The following is a 24,346-nucleotide window of genomic DNA, read 5'->3' as shown; positions in this document are numbered from 1 at the left end:
GGGCTCAGACCACATCTACATCAGACCTAAGAGGCCTCAATTGCCTTTTCATGGGACCAGCTTCTAATATAAGTCCTGAATCCTCCTGGACTTTTTATCCTAGGCAGGCCACTCTCCAAGATAGAGAAAATCCCCTGGGACAGCCTCAGTGGTCCAGGACCCAGTGCCTGGGAATGGTTAACTCCTTTCTATGGCAGAATGAGACACAGCTCTCAAAGAAAGGAACACATGGGAGTTACAACAGGGCATCCATTTTTGGAAAATAACTCCTTCGGAATCAATTACCTATGCCCTTTTCCAGTCCATTTAGCGTTCAAACTTTCGCTTTGAGACAGGGTGAGAAATTTCAGTAAACAGTCAAACCACTTTGGATTGCTTAGGGTCTGGGCCCAGGGACAGGCAGGGTGCACCTGCTGTGCTCACTGACAGAAGTCACTGACAGGTAAACACCAAGCTATCAGGTGCCCTGGCCCCTCTCTGCTGTGCACAGAACAGCAAACTATGAGACAGAGGAACCCAAGAGCCCCCCAGGACTGTCCTCTTCAGGCCACCCTTTCCAGAAGGTGGGTTTGGTTTGCAGGCAGGCAGACAGCACAAGGGAAGAGCTCTTCTTCCTCAGCCCAGTGGGTTCCCAGATTCCCCTGTTTCTTCCCAGTTTTTGTCAGTGAGACTGAGTTTACCAAATTCTTTGCTACAGTGTCAAAGTACAGGGCTTCATGTTTCAGCATTCCCAGGGAGTTTGTGTTTTCATAGGGACAAAGCCCCTGTTTGACTTACATCCAACATCTGAGCTTCTAGGTGGGGAATCTGAGGCATCGTCCTGGTGGAAGTTTCTTGGGGTCTGGGACACCTGGAGCTCCTGACATCATACCACTTAAATGATCACCTGTTCTACCTCGAGGGGTCATGCAGGCTGGGGCTACCCCTTGCTCAAATCCATCTTGCTGAGCCAGTATAAGGAGATGCTAAGTCTTTTTATTGTTATAACATATCAGTTGTCCATCTCAGGGCTAAACCACTCAGGACTATTTCAAGACCTCTCTGTGTACATTTGGTTCCACATTGCCTCAGGAAATAGTGAAAGCACTTTGAACAGTGGCTGTCTGATGTCTTTATGATCTGACTTAATTGAAAGAGATCAAAATTTCTTTCATCAGGGCTTCCCTGGTGGCGCAGTGGTTAAGAATCTGCCTGCCAATGCAAGGGACACAGGTTCAAGCCCTGGCCCGGGAAGATCCCACATGCCGCAGAGCAACTAAGCCCGTGCGCCACAACTACTGAGCCTGAGCTCTAGAGCCCGCAAGCCACAGCTACTGAGCCCACGTGCCACAACTACTGAAGCCTACGCGCCTAGAGCCCGTGCTCCGCAGCAAGAGAAGCCACGACAATGAGAAGCCCGCGCACCGCAACAAAGAGTAGCCCCCGCTCACCACAACTAGAGGAAGCCCGCACACAGCAACGAAGACCCAACACAGCCAATAAATAAATAAATAAATATAAAATTTATTTTTAAAAAATTCCTTTCATCAAGGTGCTAGCAAGATTTGGTTTTGCCCTGGTAAAATCAGAGGCATGGGTTCATGCTACCCTTCATACATGTGTCTACATCATAGGGGCATAATTCAAGATATGCAGGAAAACTGCAGTTCATAATTTAGGTCAAATGATGAATCCAAGCCTGAGGTTCTTAGGACTGGAGGGAAAGGAGAGCCAGCAGAAATCCCCAAGGCAGGGGCCATATAATGACCCACCCTCCCCTTCATCACAAAAGGCTGAGCACAGGACACTTGGTAATTGTCGAGTGTCCCCACTGTGCCGGCCATAGGTGGGGTGCATTTCCTTCAAGAGACACGTTAAATGTTTCTGAAAGCCAAAGAGCATATGGTTAGTGGTCACTTACTCACAAACAGTAGGGAAGGACAGACCCACGAAGGCACTGGAGAGATATTCTGTGTACATTTCATTTGAGACTCCTTCCAAGTAGTATTTCTGCCACGTGTCTTCCTCAATCTAAGGGAGAAGAACACAGGAGAAGGGTTTAAGATAGGATAGTAGGGCTTCCCTGGTGGCGCAGTGGTTGAGAGTCCGCCTGCCGATGCAGGGGACACGGGTTCATGCCCCGGTCCGGGAAGATCCCACATGCCATGGAGCGGCTGGGCCCGTGAGCCATGGCCGCTGAGCCTGCGCGTCCGGAGCCTGTGCTCCGCAACGGGAGAGGCCACAACAGTGAGAGGCCCGCGTACTGCAAAAAAAAAAAAAAAAAAAGATAGGATAGTAAAAGGAAAGTGGGGTTACCCCATCTGGCAAACAAATGAATGCACTGGTTGTGTCATGGCGACCTTCCTGAACAACCAGGAACATACCCCATCACCACGTGAAGCCTTCCATGCCCCTAAACTCATAGACTAGATGGATGTCCCCTCTAAAGTAGCACTTCTTCCTAAACCTGTATGATTTCCAAGGAGGCATGGGCACTCATCCACAATTGATAAAAATTTTTGAGAGTAATTTTTAAATTGTTATCAAAATGTACAAAAGTGCATACTCTTTTACACAATTCCATTTTAAGTATTCATAGCAAAGAAACAAGTAGATAAGTATACACATACAAATGAACAAGAACATCCTTCTTGTTCTTAGAACAAGAAATTAGAAATAACCACAAATGGTAGGTTTATACCATGGAATACAAAGAAGCAATTAAAAATTATGATGAAAATGTATATATTTTCACAGAGAAATTACCTTAAAAGGCACATTACTAAATAGTGTGTATAGTCTTTGATCCTATTTTTAAATACCCTATAATTATCTGAATGTTCGTAAAGCTGTAGAAGAATCTAGAAAGCTTTATACCAAAACAGTAACAGTTGTTATCTTTGAAATGTAGAATGACACTATTTCTCTATAGATTTCTGTATTGTCTGAAGGCTTTTGCAGTGAGCATATATATATAACATGAAACAACGTATCTATTTCTACTTTGGGGAAAAAGTAGATTTTTCCAACACCACCTTGAATATCACAAAAAGTAAAATGTAGGACTTCCCTGGTGGCGCAATGGTTAAGAATCCGCCTGCCAAGGCAGGGGACACGGGTTCGAGCCCTGGTCTGGGAAGATCCCACATGCCGCGGAGCAACTAAGCCCATGCGCTACAACTACTGAGCCTGCGCTCTAGAGGCCGCGAGCCACAACTACTGAGCCTGTGTGCCACAGCTACTGAAGTCTGCGTGCCTAGAGCCTGTGCTCTGCAACGAGAAGCCACTGCAACGAGAAGGCCACGTACTGCAACGAAGAGTAGCCCCTGCTCGCCGCAACTAGAGAAAGCCCATGCGTAGCAACAAAGACCCAATGCAGCCAAAAATAAATTTAAAAATAAATAAAATAAAATAATTTTAAAAAAAGTAAAATGTAGTTTCAGAAAGGTCTTAAGCAATATGTCATTAAAATGTTCTTGTTCTTTTTTTTTTTTTTTGGTCATAATTAATCAAGTTCAACTGGTTTTCCCATCAGCCCTCTTCACGCTAGGTATTTCTGGAAAGGTTTTACCTTGGAATCGACCATTTAAAAGTATAAAGTGAAAACAAGAACGCTGAGCCCCTCTGGGAGCTTGGGGATGTCATGGATTCCCAAGGCAGGAAGAGAGGCAGGCTGTGTGGTCCTTGGGTATCTGTAAGCTGCTGTCTCCCCAGTTCACTTCCACTGGAGGTTAGATAAGGGGGAGGATGAAAAGGAGCTTCCCAGCCAACTGGAAGTGGCTCTTAATAATGTCCTGTGCTGGTATTGAATTAAAAGGCATCTTGGGACTTCCCCGGTTGTCCTGTGGTAAAGAATCCACCTACCAATGCGGCGGATGCGAGTTCGACCCCTGGTCAGGGAACTAAGATCCCATCTGCTGCAGGGCAACTAAGCCCACGCGCCACAACTACTGAGCCCACGCCTCAACTAGAGAACTTGGGTTTTGTAAACTATAGAGCCCACGCACTCTGGAGCCCTCATGCCACAACTACAGAACCAACGTACTCTGGGTCCTGAGCGCCACAACTAGAGAGAGAAAACCCGCATGCCACAACTAGAGAGAAGCCTGTGTGCCACAACTAGAGAGAGAGAGAAAAAAAAAAAGCGCATGTTGCAACTAGAGAAAAGCCCACATGCCACAACGGAGAACTCACATGCTGCAACTAAGACCAGACACAGCCAAAAACAAAAAGGTATCTTGCTTATGACCCAATAGTCAGTTAACTGGGGGAAATGAAAGAGACTTGGAAACAGTGGGAAATGCACACCTACCATCTACTTGGTGATGCTCTGGAATACAAAAGCTAGGAATAATTTAGAAATAAGTTGAATGCCCCCTGCTTCTATGCTATGCTATGTCTGCTTTGTGTTCTGGCTGGGTTATTAGATTATGTGGGTTAACCTCATTAGTTTGTGCTGCTTCTAACCTACTACCACACATTAGACATGTGCTATGCAATACTGCTGGGTATGGGTTGTTCATCTACAAATTAGTCTTCCCCAGAGTGGGGTCTTTCAAAACAAAAGGACTCAACCTTTTCTACTGCTAAACTTTATGATTTTAAAAATTAACTGCTATGTGTTGAGCTAAGCACAAACTTTTTAATTTCCCCGACTCATAAGATTTCAACTTATTTTTTCAAATAAAAGATATTCTTGACTTCATAAGCAAAGGTTATTAATTCCAACTAATTCGAAGAAAGCTTAGTCAGCATTAGTAAATAGCTTGAAATATATAATATTTGGGGCACTATGTTACCATAATTTTTTATTGGTAAATAGGATAGTATCTGAGGGATTGCCCATTATAAATCCTCATAGTTGAGTTTTATGGGCAAATAGTTTTCTTGAGTAGAAGAATTCAGCCTATTCTTTTAGCAGGGACATTCCTTTTATAATATGTTGCTTATGTTGCTAATTTACACATTCCACTTGGCTTTCAAAAATAATGAAAATATGAAGCTTTATCTCAATTATTATTGATTGTTGGTGCTATTCCTCAATTAATATGATTTTAATTTGGTTCTTTTAGTTATGGTCATTATTTTCATGCCTCTATGTCCTAATGGAACTACTCTTGAGACTAAATTTTATTGTAGGTTCATCACTAAACTTTTTAAGTAGAAATAAATTCTTTTTAGGACACAAATATTATATTCATGTTTCTTTTGAACTTAGCATAAGTTGTTCATTGATTCATTAATTCAGCAAATATTTTTAGCATATTCTGTGTCTTATGAGCCATTCTAGTTACTGACTGAATTTTATTTAAACTGGTATTTATTTTCCCATATTTTTCCTTTGCCAGAAAGAGCATCAGATATACCTGTCTAAGATATATCTGACGATATATATCTGACTTTTGCTGATTTTTTTTCCTCATTTCCTTTCCTGCAAGTTTGTGGCTGATATGAAATGCTTGAGGGCTAAAAGTCAAAAAACTGGAAAAAAGAAAAAAAAGAACAGAACTTTTCTGGAAAGCAAAATGCCTCTTCCACAGACATATGCAGATGCTCAGATGGTATGTATAATGTGAGATGCAGAAGTACTGAATGGACTGTCTAAAAGCTGAGGAGTTTAAATTCATTGTTATAACCCTTTAAGATTTCTACATCTTTAACACAATTTCCCTATTGATAAGTTAACAAATTTTTCAGGTTCTGATAAATGTTCCCACAGACACACACACACACACAAACTTACTGAAAATGATTTAAGTGGTAAAATGGTAAATTTTGTTATATGTATTTTACCACAAGTAAATTTTTTTTAAAAAACCAATACGTATAAGGAGAATCAGTAATTATAATTACACTTACACCCTTTAATCCTTAAGGGCAAGAATGACAAGTTGTGGCAGAACAATGACAGGAACAGGTTATCGCATCAGGAGAGTCAGGGATAGAGCACCCAGCCTTAAGACACTGTAATGTGTCACGAACTCAGACAACAGAACCTCAATCTTCATCCCGAGGCAAGGGCTTCAATTACCCCTTCTTATCAAAGTTTACCTTTCTAAGTCTCAAGCATGGCACCTTTCACTTATTTTGAAAAAAGCAAAAGCAAAATGCACATTCCTTTTAGTTTTGTTAGCCGTAATCAAATACATTCTTAGGGAAGGAAAAATTAGTATAAAATACAATATGTTGAGTTTAAAATACCTGACAGTGAACAAAGAGATCTAGAGACAGTAGAATGAGTTACTGTCATTAAAAGTCCCCTTTAACAGAGGCACAGAGAGGTTAAGTAACCCACTAAAGGTTACAAAGCCAATGAGTGGTACAAAGAGGATTCAGAGTTCACACTGTTAACCACCCACCATATTATCTCTTGCTAGAGATTGACAGGGTAAATATAGAGAGAAGCAGTGGTGCTAGGAGTTGGGGGGGCTTGGAGGGTTTGCGGAATATAAGTACCGAAGAGGAAAATCTCCTCAAGAACGCAAGATCTTAAACCCTGGAGCCCCTGACTTTGTGAGAAGTCAGTGAGAAGTAATACTGATTGTTAAGTCGAGCTGAAAGGAGAGTGCAGACCTCCTCTCAGAGCACGACGGCATCATTTCTATTCTATAAAATGGAACCATCCCGGCGTACAACTTCTTGCCTAAAATCGTACATGTTGTTCTCCACATTTGTGCTGCTGAAATATTTTTAACTGTAATGTGAATACACACTTCCCAGCAGAAAAGTGAAAGAATGGGACCAAACTGACTTAGGGAAAGGTGCCAAACTTAACTTGCCAGCCATTCAACAGTCAAAGGCACAGCATTTCCTGAGGCAGCGACTTCTCCTCTGGTTGTCACATCAAACTCCCGCTGCTTCAGAAGAGCACCCAGCAAAGATGAGCAGGTGATGTGCTCTGGGTCCTTATTCAGCAAACACTCGCAGATCTTCAGGGAGAACAGAGATCTGAGCCGTGGGGCTCGCTCGTCCACACTTCTCATGGTCTTATTTATCTGCCCTTCATTATCTCATTTTTCAACCAGTCTAGTTCAATCCCTTAAGTAAACGGTTGTACACCAATCTGGGGGCCGATGGCTCCACCACCAAAGGCACCATCAAACTGGAAACATCAGCCTTGGCTCTGGGGGAAGTAACACCTTCTTGCTCCCACATTTTGCATGTGTTACTAACGGTGGGTCAGTAACGACACCTTTTATATTTTATGCTTTCTCTGATTAGGGTGACACTGTGTTTCTCTAACACTAACAGCCCAGGGAACGTGAAAAATCAACCATCCCAGCTGCGCTATGTTATAATCACTGTGATTTCTGTTTCCAGCAAAGAGTCTGAATAACTGTGTTGATTACAGCCAAATAATTTTGCAGAAGTCCATCCCTACCTCCAGAGTCGTATAAATAATTCCAAAGACTATCATATACCGATCCTTATTTAATTGAAAACAAGTACATGGTTTTACTCCAAATATATGTTATGTTGTGCACATCAAATATAATGAACTAAGAAGAAATTATAAAAATCAATGACCATGATGTTAATAGCTGCAATAAGAAGAGGTGAGTTGTAACATACACACCAGCATTGCCCAAAACTGGTAGTAGAAGACTATTTATTGTAATAGCAGGTGTTTATTACATTTATGATTTTTTTTAAATCTATCCAAATTCTCGATATTCTTGCTCTAAAGGACGTATAGTTTTAAATCATAAAAGTCCTTAATTAGAATCAATTAGCTACATCTGAATGAATATTTGTACATATAAATTACACAATACATTGTCACTGTCCTTTGTAATGTGACAGTCTAAAACAGAGCGCACTGACAGGAACTGGCCAACATATCTGAGATTCCACAAAGACATATTTACGCCCACAAAAAACAGAACACCCACAGAATGTGTCAAGCTCTTAATTACAGTAATAAACACGGAATCAGCATTGATGGGCTCTAGGGTGATGAGCGTGTGGGCTGGTCACTAAAATGAGTGGGGTCCTTTATCCCCATCCCTCAACGGCATGCTCTGCCACTGGGAAAAATCTGATTCAATGTTGCATCTAATCATTTCTTGCTGGAAAGAACAATGCTAAGGACAACTGATTGTTAAGAAGACTTTATCACTGACCCAGTTCCTGGATTCTCTCTCTCCTCCTTTATTTCCCTCTATGTTCCAAGGTTAACAAACTTGCCGCAGTTTTTACCAGGGGGCATGCGGCTCTTTCTCCCTCTCTTCCTCGCCTCAACATAAACCCATAGAATTAAAAAACAAAACGTTTGAGTCTTGCTAGCTTAGCTCCTCATGAGTGCCAGAACAGAGAAAGCCTCGCTGCACAGCTTTCTGGGGTGGGGTGGAGGAAACTGGTGATAAAGTTGAAAACAAAGGAAAGAAACAGAAGAGATGAGAAACCAACAGTGATTTGCACCTTTTCAGAATATATGTCTTCAAAAAAAAAAAAAAGAAAAAAGAATATATCTCTTCTCTGTGCCAAATTGCATATCAACGCTGTCCTTCTTGGATGTGGACTCAGGTCGGCTGTCCTTCCGAGAGCAGCCCTGGATTTCAGGGACCCCATAACGATTCGGCATTCCACAATTATGGCCTGTTTCAGATTGTATTTTCCAGAATGTGAGAATAGAACGAAAGGATCTCAGATTTTTCCAAAGGCTTTGGGACAATGTCAATTAAAACACATTATTTGGAATTTTCTGGAACGCAAGATAACTGGTTGCTTCAGCACTGAACGAATAAATAAACAACTCCAGAGATTAATTCTGGGGTGGACTTCCACTGAATCTCTTAATCCCAGACTAGTGGGCTGCAGGCTATCAAATGAGATTTCTTCCATCAAGCATTATGAAAAAAAACATCAGCCCACATGAAGTGTTCAGAGCGAGATCAACAGACCACACCACATGCAAAAGAGTTAGCAGACAGGGTACTTTCCCCCCTGCTATGTAACCCCAACTTAGATTACTTCTGAAAACACAGAATGCCAGAGGAACTGAAGTTAAAGGAAGGGTTAACAGAAAGTGATGTGAGAACTTTTAAAAATAATTATTATTTATAAATTATTTCAGAAAGCCTGGCCTATGTGGCAGGAAATTGGTAATTTTTTTAATATGGAGGTAGGTTGTTCTACCCTTTTCTTTTTTTCCTCTCCAATGTAGAAAAGGTATTTATGCTTAAGTGCTGCCAGGCCTTTTTAAAGATGGGCCTATTCACTATCTGTCCAAATAGGACTTTGGTTTTGCAATCTTGATAATAGTTAAGAACATCCTCACTTGTGCTTCAAATAATAAGGTTCTTAAAATACTACTAAAAATAATTCTCATCTGGGTAGGGCAAGCAGCAAGTAAGTGTTCTCAAGCAGACGCCTGCCAAGCAATCCTCAGGAGAACATTTCAGTCCCTGGCAGGCAGGATTTTCCAGAACAGAGCTTCTCAACCCATTTGGGGTGAGAGACCAGGGTTTTGTTTTTTGGTTTTTTGGGTTTTTTTTGCGATACGCGGGCCTCTCACTGTTGTGGCCTCTCCTGTTGTGGAGCACAGGCTCCGGACGCACAGGCTCAGAGGCCATGGCTCACGGGCCCAGCCGCTCCGCAGCATGTGGGATGTTCCCGGACCGGGGCACGAACCCGTGTCCCCTGCATCGGCAGGCGGACTCTCAAACCCTGGAAGCCCCCAGGGTTTTGTTTTTATTTCTAGTATCCATCGTTTTGCAGCCTCAAACTTCTGCAAAATCTAACAGATTTCCAAAAAAAAAAAAAAGAATAGACAAGACATGCAAAATACAAGTCCAAAATTTCTACATTAGATTCAACCAATATAAAATTAATCTGTCAAATTGCTCTAAAAGTTCCTAAGCATTCCTCTCATTTTCTGTACTTGCCACTTCGTGGATGAGCAAACAGTTCATGGCACCCATCCACGGACTGCATTTGCAGTTGTGCTGGTCCTACTCTATCTTACAAACCTTATTTCTCACAATTTCCCCCAAATTCCAGTAAAGTATGATTATTCCCAACTAAGATTTCCCAAAGTAGCCTCGACAGAACTTACTAACAGGTGTCACCTTGAACATAAGAGAGTGAAGAGGGAGTTCTATGGTGTCCCCATTAAAACATAGGTTTTTAGAAGGCAGAAAAATTCACCTGAGTCTCCAGAGTTTGGAACAGTGCATGGAACATAGCAGTAGCTCAATATTTGCTGAATGGATGAAATACATCTGGGAAGTGCTGGATTTCACAAAGCCAAACTGGGGAGTTTTTTAGTGCAACTCAGAGTATTTCACATGTTACTATGAATTGTAACTCTCCAAAGGGAAAACATAGTACTAAGTCACAGAATCCTTTATTTCAAGGAGCAGCTCATGGAAACCAGCAACGCTATTCTAAAAACTTCCTCCCTCTGATCTCCCCACCACTTCGTTCCCCTGATCCTACTGTCAGAAATCTCTCTGTGGCCATTTTCAGCTGTCAAGATCCAACTCTACCTATAAAGTTCCCATTGTATGCCACCTCGTCTGTGAGGACTTTCCTCATTTCCCCAAATTGATGTGCTCTGCCCTGCCTTAATGGGAACACAAATCACGCCCACCTCTGGTGAGCTTGGGAGGGCTAAAAGAGATAATGGATAAAGAATGCTTAGAACATTCCCTGGTTGGCAGTACGCACTCAGTATGCATTAGTTGTCATTAGCTACCGTCATAGCATCTGAGTCTTCTAACATCTGACAAGAACTATAATAAAGTGGAATTCTGGAACACGAGACCCTCCCTTAGACATTCACCTTTGTATCTTCTAGAACAAGCAGCATACTACCTTATAAGGTGCTTATAAGAGGTGCTTAATTAATATTTGTTGAATTGAACTGAGCAAGACAAAACTGGAGAAAGAGACACAAAGAAACGAGCACAATTTTTCCAGACATCTAATCACAAGTCAGTGCTGATAACTTCATAGCATTTAGTGTTGACCATGAAAGGAACCAATTTCTGCCCCCCGAATGCTGAAAAATTCTGCATTCTTGGCATCTCATAGGGAACGTGTAGAGTCGGGTGATTTTTAAACTTCCCAGAACACTTCCTACTGAGCAGTACATTTCTGGGAAACTTTGTCATCACAGAACATCTTGGGCTACTTAGCAAGTGCCTTATGGTTTTCTAAATTCTAGATCCAATACCTTGGAGGCTTGAATTTGAAAGAAGGGACTCTCAGGAACTGGTGTATTTGCCAATCTAACATAAGTCCTACCTCTCACTAGCTAGGACTCCCTCCGCACTCCCTGCAGAAAGGAGCCCCCTTTGTTCCGTCTCATGACTATGCTCTCTTTCCCATGTGACCTAGCCCTCTATCTTCTGGATTGCGCTCTTTTGAATTCCAATGTAGGGTCAAACAACAATTCAACAGGAAATAGACTGAGCCCAGCAAAGGCTGCATTTGACAATTCCATTACTCCTAAATTCTAAAATTGAGACCCAAAACAACTGTTTGCTATTAACTAATTAAGAACTGGGAGAAAAAGAAAGGAGTTAGATAGAAAAGCATTAGAATCAGCCCAGGAATTATGAGGCTGCTTTTAATAAGACACACCATTAGAGAATTACCTATGCATTTGCAAGATCTTCAATATTTTAGACAATTTGGGGAGAGTCCCACTGCATCCATTGAAGTTAACACAGGATAGTTTCTCACCAGTGGGCATGTCTAAGGCTGTGAGTCCAGTGCTTCCCAAACTCTGAAGAGCATGTGAATCACCCAAGGGTGTTAGTAAAATGTGCTTTCTGTAGTCCTGGGTGGGGTCTAAGATTCTGCATTTCTAACAAGCTCCCAGGCAACAGAAATACTCCCCAAACATGGACCACACGTACAGTAGCAAAGGTATTCCCAAAGAGAGTGAAGAACATGGAACAAGTATTCTCTTTGAGGACCATGCCTTTGAGGACCAGAGAATCAATCATGGCCCAAAAGATTTGAATAAGAGATGAAAAAGGATGCTTACTACGAGTATCACTAAATATTGGAGCCAGTTACAGAGAAAGCCTGTAGATAATTAAGCACAAATGGGTATCCCAGTGTTTGGGTTGCTGTGATAATTAGTCTAAACAATATTTCAGGGATCCAGATTTATCTACCCAGTCTCTCTCCATTGATCCATTGACCCCAATAATAACTTAGTCTCCACTTCAACGTGGGCTGTGTAAAGAGAGAACAATGACACAGCTATATTTAATTCAATTAAAATTAAAGTTTCAGAAAGTGGCTCCTATTTGTATCCCTAATTTCTATTTAACTTTTCCATTTTAGGACACAGTGTTGAGTGTGAGGACAACAATGTTTGCCAACTCAGTCCTGTTTTAGTGACAGCAGATTCTGGATACTTATGTCTCATATCGCTATACAATACGGCCTAATCAAGTCGAGCCAAAGAGACTAGATTTCATTTCAGAGCAAAGGGTTTCAGCCATAAACTTTTGCTTTTTGGCTGAACAGAGCCATTCAAGCCACGAGCATAAATTCTGCTAGTTTTAGGTATCAGGGTGACTGGGAAGCCAAATGGGTTGTGAGCCAGGTACCCAAGGTAGAGGCACCTGCTTTATTGTGTATTCACTGTTACCTGGAAAAATCTCTTGCCAGCTAGAGAATATTTTCACAGGAAGTTAGAAATGACTTGAAATTCCCCTCTGCGGCTTCCTGGAGTGGATTTGAGGCCTCGTCAAAATGACATTTGGTTCAGAGACTGAAAGGGGACAGCTTATAAATTGCCAAGGTATTTAGCTGGCCTTAGCAGTTTCTGTTTAAGAGGGGCCGTGATCCTGAGTGCAGCAGCAATGTAGGAAGTACCAAAGCACATGCAGCCTCTGGGTTCAAATCCCAGCCTCACTGAACATCCCTGGGCCAGTTGTATAACCTCTCCAAGCCTCAATCCCCTCACCTGCAAAATGAGAGCAACAATAGTACCTACTTCCTAGGAAGACAGATGAAATGAGGTGATCCATGTAAAACACCTAACATCGTGCCTGGCAAATAGCTAATGTTTTCTGAGGGCTTCCTATGGGATAGGTGCTTTGGCAGCTTAATCATACTAAAAGATGGCACTCACTGAGTGTGTACCCTGTAGATGTTCTATAAATGCTCTATCATAAATAATGAGTGCTGGTGATGATGATGGTGACGCTGATTACGAAGACATCTCTACTACGCGCACAAGGGAACATAGCCAGTTAGACGTTGGGCCAGTGATTCATGGCTTCCTATTGCTTAGCTGCTACTGGAAAAATCTGGAACACCACTAATCAACAAATGATCCTCTGGACTGAGGAGAAAAACTAAGAATGTTGAGTTTATCCCCAAAAGACAGCAGTGTTCCCTGGAGGTCCCCCTTCCCCCTCCCCTTCCCTAGTGGCCAGTAAGTTCACTCTGAATAGATAGGATGATAAGAGAGAAGTTAGGTATTTGGAGGAACTGACTGTCTCCCCAAATAGGAGAAAGGTCATACATGGATATAAAGACTCAGCCTGGTCTCCTGAAAGGAGCCCTGAGACAAAATGACCCTGATGGGTAGACTGGATTAGCTACTTCCAATTTCTGGGCTTGACTCTTGCCTACATCCCTCCAGTGGAGACTCACTAGATTCTACTTTCATCTTTCATCCTCCCTCCTAGCAAATGGCTTTCCTCTTTGTTTGCCAGGTGTCAGTTCAGACTGATTCTGAACTGATACCTGGCACATCCTTGGTCCACCAGAAAGGCATGCTAATACTCTGATGCTTGTTCAAACATTATTTTTAAAAGTACTTGTTTAGGGCTTCCCTGGTGGCGCAGTGGTTGAGAGTCCGCCTGCAGATGCAGGGGACGCGGGTTCGTGCCCCGGTCCAGGTCCCACATGCCGCGGAGTGGCTGGGCCCGTGAGCCATGGCCACTGAGCCTGCGCGTCCGGAGCCTGTGCTCCGCAATGGGAGAGCCCACAACAGTGAGAGGCCCGCGTACCACAAAACAAACAAACAAACAAAAAAGTACTTGTTTAAGTTGTATTTGGAGTAGAGGTTGAGTGCTGGGTGGGGATGAAGGAGAGAAGAATGATCACAGGTCACAGCCCTCAGCCTCTATTGCCCTCAGCAATTCAATCCTGGCCCCAATTTTGCATACTCCCCTCAGCAAAAGAAAAGCCTTGCAATTAAGTGGATACAACTTTTTAGAAGGCAAATTAGAAAATATCTGTTGTTACTTGAACGTGGAGTAACATGTTCAAGGGAACTCATTCCTCCTATCCCTAAGAGTTTACCTAAGTATTCCTTCCAACCACAAACTGTATGCCTCCTGAGAAGAGTTCTGGAAGGCACATTTCCTCCTTCTTGTTGCATTTCTTGGAAGATTTTAGCCCTTGTTATAGTTCAGTATTCCCAGAAAACTGCCAGGATGGTATCCTACAGTTGGTATAAGATGAGAAGAAAGAGAAGACACGTGATAATCCTGCTTGGTCAAGGAGAGGTCTCTCTGTTCCTGTGCCCATTGGTTCTATGAGCAAGTTCAAGCCCATAGTACATATCAATCCTCCAGGCAGGACCCGGGAGGTCATTACACTCTCTGAGTTCTCCACAGGTAACACAGCCCAGCACACAGCTGTTCTCCTTCCAGGCACTGCCACTGCAGGGTTCTGTCCTGGGCAGGGCTGCACTTGCTAGCTGGACACTCATTACGTATGGAAAAGAATAGCCAGCAAATCTCCATTCACTGAGAGTCCTGGGAAAAGCCAGACAGGTGCATCCAGGTTTCACCTGTACATGCAGGTAAAATCTTCTAGCGGTGGGGGTAAGGGACAGGAAGGTTGAGGGACCCAGTGTCACTTAGGCTGATGAACAATGCTGCTGCCCTAGCAAATGTACTCAGGCAGAAAATTCTACTAATTCTGTATCTCACCACAGAGTTCCAGGGACCTCCCCCAATATCAGTCATTTACAAAGATTTTGGCAACACGAAATTATAAGCAGTATAGGGAGGGATGCCTTTACACCACCCTAGAGAGTGGCTTTAGATTAGGTTCATCCCTGTGTGTTCTCCCATCAGTGACCCAATCCTAATCCAGTGTCCGATCCCATCACAAATAGAAACCCAAACAGTACCACCAACCCCTAAGGAACAAGAAGGGGGTGGCATACCGTCATGTACTGGTAATCTTTCCAACGATCTGCTAGGCTCTTCCACTTTTTACTGTGGGTGAATATGAAGCTCAGAAAGCTTGAGCAAGCAGTGCGAGGTCTTCCAACAAATCATGTCCTAATTCAGAGGCTTACAACACACCCCCAACCCCAGCCTTCTGCCCACTGCACAGCTTCACAACTCCCCTCACACTTCACGAGTGAGGGAGAACAGGAAGGGGGAGGCTGTGCTGACACATCTGAATAACATACTGTTCCATGGATACATCTGGACAGGGGGACACCATCCAATATCTCTGGATGATCAAGTCTAATACCTAATCCAAATGCTGAAAGAGGTACCAAATATTCCTCTTTTACTGATTCTTTCCTCACTTTAAGGAGGAAAGAATTTAAGGAGAAGAAAAAATACCTAACCATTAAAATAAATGGCCTTCTCACTGCCAAACTTTAGCTGAAACAGGAAACCAATAGAAACTCCTTAAGAATTGATATTTATTTTGTCAGTCTAGGAAAAAAAGGAGAAACTAATTAAATCCATCGTCCTAAAAAGCAACACCATAAATATGGAGGCTAGGCATAAACATAGACGTCTCTTTGCAGACTGACCTCAACAAAGAGCTTCTGCACCCCAAGGTCAGTGGGCATAGAGCTGTAGGTTAGGTTTTGGTGGGCAGAGATACTCTACCTGCTGACACGGTATGGGGGAAAGGGAGGAAGTGATATCTCTCACTTACATAATGTCAATTAATTCCATCCACTTCCCAGCCTACTTCCCATCCCCTAGTGTACACAGAGCACAGCATCAAGGCAGGCAGGACACCTGTATTTCTTAGTACTTGAAACCCTAATCAGTGGGCCTGCATCACTCTTACTACCATGGGATACATGTGACAGCTGATAAAAACTACAAAAATTATACCCAGTTGAAAGGTTTTATTGCATGCCATTTTTCAAGATGGCAGATGGATGCTTAAATTGATCTCAGTGTCATTTTACAGGTGTCCCAAAGTTTCTCTAAATCAGCCAAATGAGTCTGAAGTGGAAACAGCCACCTCCCGTTGTTCAACCAGGAGATGCACAGGATCCCACAGTAATGCAGCTTGCCAGGTTATGTTATTCATAGTCTCTGATGAAAAGGTGGATTACTTCAAACTCACCCCAAAGAGAGTGATTATTGAATACGCTAAAAGGACATGATGATGATGACACTGCCTTAGAGGCAATATTCTCCCTGGTCCAGCTATAAAGGACAAACATAGAATATTGTTTCTAAAGTGATATCTGGTTTTCGGGCTCTGGATAAAATAGAATAAGGACACTCCACCCTGTGTCTTTCATTGATTGCATCTATTAAACCTGGACAAAATGCATGGAGCAGCTATTTGAAGTCTCTGAGACAAACGGTAGCAAACAGATTAGGGAAAATGACCAGAATTGGAAGTACCACCAAATCAGCAGTGAGTTTACCACTGGTTTTGCTCTGGTATCCTCTAACCTGACTTTGAGGAAGCCCAGAACCTGTAAAGGAAGACAAGAATGTGGAAAGACAAAGCCCCAAGAGAAGCTCTCATTCTGGCTCAAAGACCGGTAGAGGCAATTCCTAACACTCAGAGAGAATGGGGAAATCATGGTTTGGGTTCTTTTTGCTTTTCTTCTCTTTTCTTGCACCTCCACCCCTAAGGCACCCAGTGCTGGCAGTAGCAGCAGTGGCAATGGGAAATAAAAGGAGGTAGGAGAAACTTTTCTGGCTAGAGGGTCTGAGGTCCAAGGATAGTGAGGCAAAGCCCTACTGTTTTTTGTCTCTCTTTGTCCTCCCACTGGTTTGCCCAGGTGAGGACACAGTAGCAGAAAGTGTATAATAAACCAGGGTAGCTAAAGCCCCAGCTTTCTGGTGAGAGGATAAAAAGGAAAATCCCATGGAAGCTCAAATTCCCCCTGGAGATCACAAAGAAAGAGGACTTAAGAAAGGAGTCCCTTACAATTACTTATGAACTCCTGGGCTCACCCTGAGCTGTGCAAGGATGAAACTGACCCTACACAGCATATATAGATTTTGAGGACTAAAGCATAATGTGGACTATCACCCAGTTTGAGATTGATGTGGGACAGATCCAAGTAGCACTGCCAGTGTTTTGAAAATTCAACTCATATTGGAATTACAACCCATAGAAGCTTGGCCAGAATTTCAGTGTAAAATAAAACAGGTCATTACATGCCACAATAAAACTATCAATGTGTTTGCAAGTTTTAAACAAGACCCAGAATTTCATAATAACAAAACAAAGTGTTGAGAATACAATAAAAAAAGTACTTGGCATATGAATAACTAAAAAAAAGAATCTCAACTTGCATCCGATGCCTACATGGCACAAATATTAGAATTATCTAACAAGAGCCTAAAGTAGCTATTATAAAATGTTCCAGTAACTAAGAGAGAACACTTTTGTAAAGAATTAAAAGACAGAAAGCCTTAGTAAAGAAACAAGATAAAAATAATTATGTGAAAATTCTAGAATTGAAAAATATAATAATTAGCACACTCAGTGGATAGGCTCAATAACAGGATGGAGATGAAAAAGGGAAGAATCAATAAACCTGAAGCTAGATCAATATAAATTGTACAATTTGAACAACAAAGAAAAAATATTGAAAAAAAATGAATAGAGCCTCAGGGCCCTGTGGTATATTCAAAAGTCCAACATTTGTGTCATAGGAATTCCAGGAGGAGAGGAGAAAGAGTATGGTACAGAAAATATATATGAGGAAATAATGAATGGAAACTTCCCAAATTCTATCAAAGACAAACCTAGATATTCAAGAATCTCAGGCCCAAAAGAATAAACCCAAAGAAATAATGCTTAAACTCAGTGTAATCAGATGAGAGAAAACTAAAGTCAAAAAGAAAGTCTTGAAAGTAACCAGAGAAAAATGACTCATTACTTATAGGTTAACAATTCAAATGACTATAGATTTCTCACCTGAAACAACGGAGGCAAGAAGGAAGTGAAACAACATACTTAAAGTAGTGAAAGAAAAGATTAGTCAACCCAGAATTCTGTACCCACCAAAAATGTCCTTCAGGAATGAAAATGAAATAAAGACATTCTCAGATGAAGGAAAATTGTATTTGTTGCCAACAGACTGATCTAAAGGAATTGCTAAAGGAAGTTGTTCAGACAGAATGGAAATGATTCCAAGGGGAAAGATGGAACATCAGGAATGAAGAGAGAACAACAGAGATGGGAAATACCAGAATAAATATAAAAGACTATACTTCTCTTGAGTTCTTTAAAATACGTTTGATGACGGAAAAGAAAAAGTTATAGCATTGTCTGATGGCGTTTTCAACAACACAAGTACAACAAAAAATGGGGAGGGTAAAGAGACCTATACGATTACGCTGGTGAATCACTGAATCTAAGTAGACTTGTAAAGTTAAGTAGGTACATTACAATCCCAAGGGCAATCAGTTAAAAGACTATATAAAGTTATATAATAAGAAACACTATAAATGAAATGAAATCTAAAAATATTCAAAATAACCCAAAAGAAGAAAATAAAGAGGAAAGAGGAGAACTAAAACAGAGAAAATTGACAGAAAACAAATAAAATATTAGATATAATCCAAACATATCTATAATTACATTTTATATAAATGGTCTAGTACACCTTTTAACGAATGGAGATTCAGAGAATAATTTTTTTAATTGACCCAACTATAAGCTGGCTATAAGGAAATCACTTAGAATTTAAAGATATATTTTTAGTTTGGTTCAAACAAAAAAATCATGAGAACAGATACATTTTTTCACAAAAACACTAATCAAAAAGAAATACTGAGTGGGTCTATTAAATCAGATCTGAAGTCTTCCAGATTTCAGAACAAAGAAAATTGCCAAGGATATTAGGGACAATATATAATGACAAAAAGTTCAGTTCATCAAGAAAATGCAACAATCCAAACATATATATCCTCAGCAGAGTTTCAAAATTCACAAAGCAAAATTTGACAGAACTAAAATAAACAAATCCATAATTATAGCTGGAGACTCAGCACTCATCTCATTGTAATGGGTAGAACTAGTAGACATAAAATCAGCAAGGGCATAGAACTGAACACTATCCACCAACTGGCCCTAATGAACATTTATAAAACACTCTATCCAACAATATATCAGGATATATATTTTTTATATATTTTAAGCTCACATGGAACATTCACCAAGATAGACTGTATAAAACACACTAACAGGGCTTCCCTGGTGGTGCAGTGGTTAAGAATCCTCCTGCCAATGCAGGGGACATGGGTTCAGGCCCTGGTACGGGAAGATCCCACATGCTTCGGAGCAACTAAACCCGTGCGCCACAACTACTGAGCCTGCACTCTAGAGCCCATGCTCTGCAACAAGAGAAGCCACCACAATGAAAAGCCCGGGCACCGCAACGACAAGCCCACACACCACAACGAAGAGTAGCCCCCGCTCGCTGCAACTAGAGAAAAGCCCATGTGCAGCAACAAAGACCCAATGCATCCAAAAATAAAATAAATAAAATTAAAACACACTAACAAATTTAAAAGAAGTGAAATCATACAAAGTAGGTTCTCTTACCATAATGGAATCAGACCACGAATAAATAATAGAAATATAAGAGGAATATCTCTAAATACTTGGAAATTAAGCAACACACATTTAAATAACCCGTGGGTCAAAGAAGAATTCTCAAATGGAATTATAAAATATTTTTAACTAAATGAAAAAGAAAATACAACATATCAAAAATTGTGGAATGCACCTAAAGCAGTGCTTAGAAGGAAATATATAGCATTAAATGCTTATATTAGAAAAGTATCAAATCAATAACCTAAGCTTCATTTAAGCTAGAAGAGTAAAATAAACCCAAAGTAAGCAGAAAGAAAACAGAAAAATAAAGAAAATAATGCAACCAAAAGACTTTGAAAAGATCAGCAAAATTTACATGTATAAGACTGACAAAAAATAAAAAAAAAAAAGGAAGAGAGGGAGGGAGACACAAATCAAAAAATCAAGGATGAGAGAGAGGTTATCATTACAGACCCTGCAGACATTAGATAGGCAATAATAGAAAACTACAAACAACTTTCATACATCAATTGAACAACTCAAATAAATTAGACTAATTCCTAAATTTTTTAAAAACCTCAAACTGCGGCAACTCACTCAGGATTAAATAAATAACCTAAATAGACTTACAGCTATTAAAGAAATTAAATTAGTCTTTAAAAACCTTTGGGAAAAGAAATTGAGGCCCAGATCGTTTCACTAGTGAATTCTACTAAACATTTAAGGAAAAAATAAAACCGATTCTACACAATCACTTCCAGAAAATAGAAGGGAAAGACTTCCCAACTCATTTTATGAAGTCAACTTTACCCTGATACTAAAGCCAGACAAAGACAGTGTAAGAAATCTATAGAACAATATCTACTCACAAACACAGACATAAAAAATCTTCACAAACATATTAGCAAATCAAATCTATATATCTACCTATAAATATATATATATATATATATATATAGAGAGAGAGAGAGAGAGAGAGAGAGAGACAGAGAGAGAGAGAGAGACAGAGAGAGAAAGAGAGAAATAGATATAGATATAAATAAATCACACTATGACCAAGTGGGGTCTATCTTGGAATGCACAGTGGCTGGTTCAATATTCTCAAATCAGTCAGTGTAATCCACCATATTAACAGTGTAAAGAACAAAAACAACATGATTATATGAATTGATGCAGAAAAAGCATTTGGCAAAACTCAAAATCCATTCACAATAAAAACTCTCATCAAATTGTTAATAGAAAAGAACTTCCTCAACCTCAGAAGAAGAACATCTACAGAACACCTACAACTAACATTATACTTCATGGTGAAACAATGAATATTTTCCCTCTAAGAGTAGGAATAAATCAAAGATGTCCACTCTCACTCCACATATTCCATATCCTGGAAGAAGTGCTAGCCAGTGTAACAGAGTTAAGGATTCAAGGTCAACATAGAAAAATAATGTGCGTTTCTACATACCACCAATGAACAATTGGAAACTGAATTTTTAAAAAAATGCCACTTACAATATCTCCCCCAAAATGTAATACTTATGTATAAATCTAACAAAAATGTACAGAATCCGTTTGCGGAAAACCACAAAACACTGATGAAAGAAGTTAAAGATTATCTAATTAAACGGAGAGACCGAGTTCATGGGTTGGAATCCATGTTCATGGATGCCAATGCTCCCCCAAGTTGGTCTATGGGTTTAACACGTTTCAATCAAAAGAGCGGTAGGATTTTTTGTAGGTATAGAAAAGCTGATCCTAAAATGTATATGAAAAGGCAACAACACTAGAATAGCCAAAGCAACTTTGAAAAAGAACACATTTGGAGGAATCATATTACCTAATGCCAATTTTAAGCCACAGAGGATTATTCCCGGATCTTAAAACCCAATGGAACTTGTCTGGTTGGATTTTGAAGGTACTTGGGGCTGGTAGCTCCTTTCTTCCTTCCATTTTCTCCCCTTTGGAATGGGAATGCCTGTAACTGTTATCTTATGGCTATCCTACTATTATAGTTTAGAGGCAGAATACTTGTTTTCTAGTTTTATGGAAACTAGATGCCCTGCAAACACCCTGACTTTAGTCCAGTGAAACTGAATTCAGACTTTTGGCTTCCAGAAAAAGAAGAGAAAAATCAGTTGTAAGCAACTAAGTTTGTAGTAACTTATTATAGCTGCCAGAGGAAATTAATACATATGGTTTCATTTCTCTTGGGAAGATATCTAGGAGTAGAACTGTTGGGTCATATGGAAAATCTCTATTTAACATTTTGAGAAATCCCCCAAATTTTCAAAATTAAAAACTTTATCTGGAAAAGACAGTGTTAGAAATTTTCCTTTCTTCCTCTTCTTGGCATTGTTTAACCCTCTGGATTGCATGTCCTCTTACTGATACGACCCCCCACCCTGCCCCCATTGGAAATCTACCATACTGCATTCTGACTCACTTGCGCTCTCCTTCAGAGGGTTGGGACTATGCTTTTGAGCTTTCTTACATTCCCCCTCAGCATATAGGTCATCATCTCCCTCCCCTGATCCACTGCGGCACTTGACTTGAGCAACCAATTCTCTCACATGACGAGGCACTATGGTCTAGGGAAAACAATAGTGCCTGGGTCTTTTCCAGACTAAGGCACCATGGAGGGAATGGGTGCAGATGGAAGAATTTCCCACCTTTGAAAAATGTCTTACTTTTTATAGCATGTGGTTTGGCATGGTTGGAGAAACCTAGGATACTACTTTTACAAATATTGCAAAGTGAATTCTGCCCTTAGAAGCTACTGATTTGAAGACAAAACCAAGTTGTGTTCATATTTGAGACATTTCTCCAGGGGAAGCAACGTGTTAACAGTGGGGAAAGCACTGAGCTAAGAACCCAACGATCTAGCATCATCATGGTCCTTGCTCTATCAAATCCCATCCAGCATCATCTTCTATTTTCTCTTCTCCTATTTCTTCCTACCCTACAGGGGAGCAAGAGTCAGAAATGCCAGCTACTCTGCATTAGGCACATTTCCCAAATGATACTCGATACTTGTGTACCAAATGAAAATAATTTAAGTTAAATGCATATCTTATAAATTCTAAAGTGCTATGCACACTTAGAGTGCTATGATAACTTTAAAGATCTTGACAAAATATCTCCCTTATCGAACCAATGGTGGTTTCTCACTTTGCACCCCCTAGATATGTAGAATGGCCGCCTCAGAGTTCCAGGTTCCTCATCATTATTCTGGGCATAGATTTATATTTGGTATCACTTTAGGGCAGTGATAACCAAGAGCTTTAATAAGGGAATCTGAGATTTTATTCCTAAGAGTTTAATAGCGTTTTGAGATTTTTGCTTGAAAAATCACTGATGGTGGGTAGCACCCATAAAACCTAAGTTAGAAGTTGTAAGGGGGCAGGGGAAAGGCCAGGTGGATGCCCAGGTGTGCTCAGAAATGCACTCAATTAATAAAAGGCCAATAATCTCGGAAAGAGCTCATTTTGATGTTGGACCAGAGGCTTGGTCAAGAGGGCCTTCCTTCACATTAGTGACAATATCCTGCCAGCTGATAAGGGCCAGGGAGTGTGGCAGCTTCTCCTGGGTTTCACGCTGAGTCCTAGCCACTGCAGTTTCTGTGGCTCCATCCTCAACAGGCACAGGCCTTTGTATATTATGTAATCTTTCTGTGTTGCTTCCCCTTTGTTCAGTCCTTGCCAAGAGCCAAATAAAAGAATCCATATGTGATTACAGCTATAAAACCAAAAGGAAAATATTAGACAAAAATATAACATTTTGGGGTTTCTAAGTTTGTTTTACCTTTAATGCTAGGCAGACAGTTTACACAAATCATTTTGCTGCAAAGTAAAGAATAATGAATTAAATGTGTTCCCTGTCACCATCAATCATGTATGTTTGCCTTTGATTGACCAAACATATAAGACACATGAAATGACTTTCTAATCATGTTAGGGGGAGGAAGGAAGGGAGGGAGAGGGGGAGAAGATGGGGAAGGGGAGTTTCAACCTCTTTTATTTTATTCAGAAATTCCACTGACATTTTCTGGCTATTTTCTAACATGCTGTATGGGCTTCTCTTTGCTAATAATGTTTGCCTTGAGAATTTGTAAAGGTCTGAGAACTCTTTAATTCAATGTTCTAGAAATTACCAGGGCCAGAGGAGAACAGAATCCCTGTTAATAGTTCATGGATTAATTCTTTCTTCATTTGAAATCGTTTTCAGGGAAGTTGCTCTACGTTCAGGTGGGCGTTAGTCATGTTGGGCAGAGTCAAAGGTGTCGGGGGAGGCAGACAGAGCCCCGGATCTCATGAGATTCAAGCAGTAAGGAAAGGGGATGCACAATGATGTTGACCCAAATGGGATACTGAGGTTTAGCAAATTCATTTCAATCCATGGCTGTTTATTTTGATTTGTGAATTTAAACAACACACTGACTGGATTTTCTGGCAATCGAAATGGTTTATAACCAAATCTAACCAGCCTCCACGCATCCTCGCCAAGGACTATAAAGCTTTGCATTTCAAGTGTCTACATAGAGTCAAAGCTCTTTAATTTGGCAAAGGAACCACGTACAGTAGCAAAGGAAGAAGGTTTCCGCACCAAAATCACC

The 24,346-nt window shown here is 40.8% G+C and overlaps 1 protein-coding gene across 6 annotated transcripts in view; it reads right to left on the bottom strand.

Moving 5' to 3' along the window:
- The window catches only part of KCNMA1 (potassium calcium-activated channel subfamily M alpha 1), a 757,357-nt gene that overhangs the window by 162,625 nt on the left and 570,386 nt on the right, over nucleotides 1-24,346 (bottom strand). For all 6 annotated transcript variants that reach the window (XM_081250585.1, XM_081250584.1, XM_081250583.1 and 3 more), the window contains exon 15: nucleotides 1,901-2,010. In XM_081250585.1, the coding sequence (XP_081106711.1) occupies nucleotides 1,901-2,010 (110 nt within the window). The remainder of the gene's footprint in view (nucleotides 1-1,900; nucleotides 2,011-24,346) is intronic.

Source organism: Mesoplodon bidens (assembly GCF_964165515.1).
Source record: "Mesoplodon bidens genome assembly, chromosome: 1".
NCBI classification, from domain to species: Eukaryota; Metazoa; Chordata; class Mammalia; order Artiodactyla; family Ziphiidae; genus Mesoplodon; species Mesoplodon bidens.
Note: the sequence above shows the minus strand (reverse complement) of the source record. Positions and strands in the feature narration are given on the sequence as shown.